The 5,111-nt window shown below is 39.5% G+C and overlaps 1 protein-coding gene across 1 annotated transcript; it reads right to left on the reverse strand.

Annotated features, from left to right (window-relative positions):
• Positions 1–497: 497 nt before the first annotated feature.
• On the reverse strand, positions 498–4,629 carry LOC100176541 (polycomb group protein FERTILIZATION-INDEPENDENT SEED 2-like). Its single transcript, XM_002126599.4, has 7 exons — positions 3,416–4,629; positions 2,956–3,099; positions 2,707–2,766; positions 2,231–2,354; positions 1,839–1,965; positions 1,419–1,534; positions 498–1,009 (listed from the first exon to the last, which is right to left on the reverse strand). The coding sequence occupies exons 1-7, from the start codon at positions 4,581–4,583 to the stop codon at positions 514–516; spliced, it is 2,235 nt and encodes a 744-aa protein (XP_002126635.2). The 5' UTR covers positions 4,584–4,629; the 3' UTR covers positions 498–513.
• Between the last annotated feature and the right edge of the window lie 482 nt (positions 4,630–5,111).

The following is a 5,111-nucleotide window of genomic DNA, read 5'->3' on the forward strand; positions in this document are numbered from 1 at the left end:
AAAAAAAAAAAAAATTTACAAAAAAAAAAAAAATTTTTAAATAATATTCAAAGGGGGGGGTCCGGACCCCCGTGACCCCCCCCTTGTATACGCCCCTGGGCTTTCTGGGTATCTGGCCTAAATCCCAGGTCCTTGACAAGGACCTCACCCACAAAGAATAAAAAAAAGGTTAAAGAGAAATGGATATAAGTGTCTCTAAACCTGTAATAGTTGCCGTTCATTTAAAGACAACCACTTTTTGAGTCATCGCATTTTAAACCTGGGGTGACTTTAAACGCAGTTAAACCCTAGTCGTGGTTAAAGTATAATATGGCGAATATATATTATATGTTGGCTCTGTTTTGGAGCGACATGCCACCCCTGGCACCTCTTGATGTTACACATATGCCCTGTACCAAAACTAGGCTTGGTTGAATTTAATCTTATGATCATTACCCCATTTAAACAAGCCTACAGGTACAGGTCTTGGGGTGGGGGCCATTGTACCACAGTTAAAAAACTCTACACTAATCTTCAACACGAACAAACCTTTTTCGATTTCTGACTACTTTGAGCTGGAGTCTCTGGTTTTTCCGGCAACTCAAAAAGATGAATTTCCTCATCTTTTGGTGAAACTCTTGGCTTCGATGTCTTACCCACCACCTCACTCTCATCTGATGACACTCCCTTTTTTCTCCGGGATCGCGACACGGATGCGGGCTCCTCCCCTGGAAAGTCGACGACTCTCGTGTGCCTCCTTCGCGACGAAGTCCTCCCAACTGTAGGCACTTCATCTGAGGAATCTTTTGAAACCGTCGTCCGCCTCCGTGAAGAAGTCCTCGTCACCAAAGGAGGCTCAGAATGTGCCGGGATTTTTTCGGGAATAACGCTCTCCCGTTTTCGGCGAGAAGAAGTGTTTTTAACGACAGGTTGATCTTCATCTGGAGGTTGGATGTCGGTGGTTTGACTCTTTGCTCCTCTTCTGGATGGAGTCTTCGAAACTGATATAGGATTTTCTTCCAGGATTTCTCTGTCAAAAAGATAAACTCATCGTTATATTCCTGTTGCTACAAGGCATAATAGAACAACAGACACACGAGACACTAACTTCTATTCTATGTGGGAAAAATCGCGCAACACACCATGTGTCCTAGGATTTAGGCCAAGATTGGCCCAATACCCAACACCCAGGGTGCTACTGCATGGACCTCACCAGGTGTTGAAGCTTGTCGCTTCCCCGAAGGTAGGCAACACTTTAATAGTAATAGATGGAAGGTCTTCCCTTGACAGCTCGGCCAAGGTTAGATCCACTTACATTTGTTGGGCACGGTCGATAGCACTGTCTAGAGTCTGGTACCATGGCCCATTGTTTAGGAGCTTGCATTGTAACCAAGTTTGATTCAAATAGGCGTAACACACACAACCGTCAAGATACTTACTTGCTAGGTTTCCTTCCTCTTAGAATTCTACTTGGAGTCAACACGGGTGATTTCTTACTTTGTGGAGGAGATCCTTCATGTAATTCTTCATCCTCACTTGTGGTGACTTTTAACAACTGTGGAATTGAGAGGAAAATATGTTTAGTACTGTGGGGTAAGATGGACACTGTACGAATATAACATCCCATATTTCCTGTGTTTAATAGTTAATAACGCCACTCAAGTCTTGACGCTACAGTTATAACATTCTGTGTTTACTACCAAATGAAGGGTAAAAGAGAATGATAAAGCATAGCTGTGCATAAAATAGCGTTAAGATCAATAAATAAGCTGTATTATACCGACTGTCGTTGCCACATGAGGATAAATAAGTTACAATCATTCGTTCATTCATTTGTAATAAACAACTTTAACGTCTACCTTAACCCTTGCGCTTGATCTTGTTGGTGTTTTAGAATTTCTTCCGGTTGATTTTCTTACTTTCCTCGAGGAAGTTGGAATTGGGGGTTTGGTTTTGATCTTTTCATCACCTGGAGGACTCTCAACTCTGTGAAAAATAAGATGCTTGGATTTAAAATAGAGTTTCTATTATATATGACACGACCTAGGACTTTCGCTGAGGGCAGAGGTGTCTTTGGGTAATTTTGGGTGTATTTGAAAGGCACCAAATGGAAATTGCCTCAACCCAGTGCCAGTGGTTACTAATGGTTGTCCAAGTTATCAACCTTTCAAAAACAAGAAAAATTAAGACAGATGACCAACACAGAACACCAAAACAGATACACTGACACACAAAGTAAAATAGTTTTTACCTTCTCGTTTTACTGGGAGTGGTTTCTTGATCCTCCAGATGGATTCTCTTCCTCCGCGATTTTTCTCTTGTAGTTGGAGGAGAGAAGACAAAAGGAAGATCGTTTTGGTGAGGAGTTTTTGCTTCTGGAATATTTTCAATGTTAATATTAAATCAGCGTGTAGAACGACATAGGGTAAAACAGAAAATTACTTTTTTCTAAATGTTGGTAATTTAGAGGTTAGTTTTGCTATTGGAATATTTGAAATGTTGAATTTGTGCTTTCAATGTTTTTAAATGGTTGAAATTTTACAATAAATCAATTCACCACAGTCATAACACACAAACGGAAAAAAGAACACTTAAATTCAATTTACTAATGTATCTCTGTAAGTATGAGCTTGCTTCAGCAACATAGCAAGCTATACTAGGTTAAACGATTTTTTTTTCTTTTGAAATATTCTACATGAAAAAACTGGGTTCAAAAATAGAACTCACGCGAAGTATTACGCAGCGACATGGGCGACGTGCTCGGTTTCTTCACAGATTTTGGAGTTTCTACAAAAACAATTTATTAAGAAAATAAGATTTTTTTAAGGTAACAACAATAATATACATAACTACTTGAACAGAAACATATTAGTTTTATCGAAGAACATTCCATGTTATTACCGAAAAAAAAATTATAACAAAAAATTAGAAACAATTTCAAGCCTCCAATTTAAACCACTTAAAACCAGTTCAAACCTGTTTGCCTTTGTCTTCTGCTTCTTGTAGTTGGGGGTGAGAGAATGAAAACGGGTTCTTTTAATATTTTGGGGGTTTTTGGGGCTGGCTTGGGTTCGAGGTCGGGCTTCGGCAAAACCGACTTTACACAGGGTATGGTTGGTTCTGTTGAAGTAAAATATGTTTTCTATGTTTTGTACTGGAAAGTACTACAGCAATTTTTCTATTCTATATGGGTGAGGTCCTGGTTAAGGACCTAGGATTTAGGCCAGAGATTAACCCAACACCCGAAGCCCATCTTATACGACCGGTGTAACTCCGTCTACTACAACCCAGTAATACATAAGCTGTAGCTGAGACATTTACCCTTAATTTTTGTAGTGAATATACCATAAGTACACAGCAAAAAAAGCAAACTTTTGTTGGAATTCAAAAATGTTTAAAATGAAAATCGTTTTATTTAATAAACCTATATACTTACCTTGACTTAAAACAACAACTTCTATTTTCTCATCTTTCCCACCGACCCCAGGATCGGAGAGGGTCGTTTCTTTTGCTCCGAACCCTTCCGATGAGGATTCCACCTTGGCATAACTATGATCCGCATCAGAGATCATCTGCTGATCCTCATCTGAAGTAATGTTGGCGGCCTCAGTGGATTTGACATCCAGAGAAATTGAGGGTTGAGATGAAGTTCCAGAAACTGTACGTTCTGATAAAACCCTGGATATTGAATTCTCGGATGAAGTCACAGAAATCGGATTTTTGGATGAAGTTTTAGAAATTTCAGTTTCGGATGAAATATCGGTAATTGGTTCCAATGGAGTCTCGGAATCATTTCCTCCTGGATGAGGAGGTTGCATGGAGAAGATGAGAGAAGTTTCGCCGATGATGTCCGTCTCTTTCCAAGTCTCAGAGCTTGGTAAGATGACTTCTTCCGATCTTTCTTCATCTGGAGGATTGGACACAATTTCCTCTTCAATCATGTCGTGTATCTCTACATGCTCCGCTTGTGTGTCCTCTTCTTGAGGAGCAAGAAAGACATGATGAAGATCACCATCATCAGCAGAAGGAGGGTCTCCTGTCTCCTCCTTAGGAGGCTCCTCATCTTTTAATTGATGTGGGGGAAGATGATCATTAGAGGATTGGATGTTGCTCTCTTCGTTATTCAGTCGGATCAATGAGCTCTGGAACAGAGGATCCTCATCTTCTGAGATCTGGAGGCTTGCATCCGAGAAATTGCTCTCATTATCAGAGGAAACAAAGAGTTTAATATCATCTTCTTTCTCTTCTTCTTTTTCATCTGAAACGGGTTTGCTTATGTCACTGGAAGACTCACTAAGACGAAGAGTGAATGGAGAACTTGTCTCATCAAGATTTTGTTCCTCCTGATCTCTTGCAACTTCGTCTGTACCAACATCTTCTTGCTCTGGAGCAGGAGGATGATCTTCAGGGATCACAATATTGACATCTTCTTGAGCAGGATCAGAAGCAGGAGCATTAAGAGGGACAGGAACATCTGGAGCAAGATGTGGAGGACCAGGGATCACAATATTTACATCTTCATCCGGAGTAACGACATCATCAGATGAGACGTAGAGTACATCACTTGTATCGCTGTCTTCGTTCATCGGAACATCATCCTCCATGGGGGTTTCTTTATCTAAGGATCATCAAGATAATGTTTCAATGCAAATTCAAACCAAGCATTTTGTCGTCTGTTACCATGCATAATGTAAAAATATCCTTTTAGCAGCTTTAACAGTATGAAAAATGTATTGTGTTTTCAACTTTTAGCCTGCAGTTCAGCAAGGCTTCATTCGGAAATATGTATTTACTAACACAAGTCACATTTCCTGACAAAATGGCAGTCGAAACGTCAGAAAAACATTCTTTTCTTACTGTTAAAAGATAAAACGCAGCAGTTAAAGTAAAGCATTTTCACACCTCATATGCGGCGTACATAACAGTTGAAACTTTTTGATTCTGGTATAAATTTTAGATAAATGTTGGTATATTTAAGTCTCGAGGTATGGCTTGCCAATCTTTAATATAATAAAATTAAATTAAAATGTTTTATACCAGAACATCCAGTGGCACAGCCACGGGGCACTTTAAAAAAAATTGGTAAATTAAAACCCTTTTTTTAGATTGAAAGTCACCTTCATATTTTTCTG

Source organism: Ciona intestinalis, unplaced genomic scaffold (assembly GCF_000224145.3).
Source record: "Ciona intestinalis unplaced genomic scaffold, KH HT000160.1, whole genome shotgun sequence".
Taxonomy (NCBI): domain Eukaryota; kingdom Metazoa; phylum Chordata; class Ascidiacea; order Phlebobranchia; family Cionidae; genus Ciona; species Ciona intestinalis.

Bases quoted from the DNA above. Each gene is read 5' to 3' on its own strand.
- LOC100176541 (XM_002126599.4), bottom strand. From the start codon at position 4,583: ATGGAGGATGATGTTCCGATGAACGAAGACAGCGATACAAGTGATGTA. The intron at 2,355-2,706 runs GTGAGTTCTATT...AAAATATTCCAG, and splicing joins GTCGCTGCGTAATACTTCGC to AAGCAAAAACTCCTCACCAA. The intron at 1,966-2,230 runs GTAAAAACTATT...TATTTTTCACAG, and splicing joins ACTCCCAGTAAAACGAGAAG to AGTTGAGAGTCCTCCAGGTG.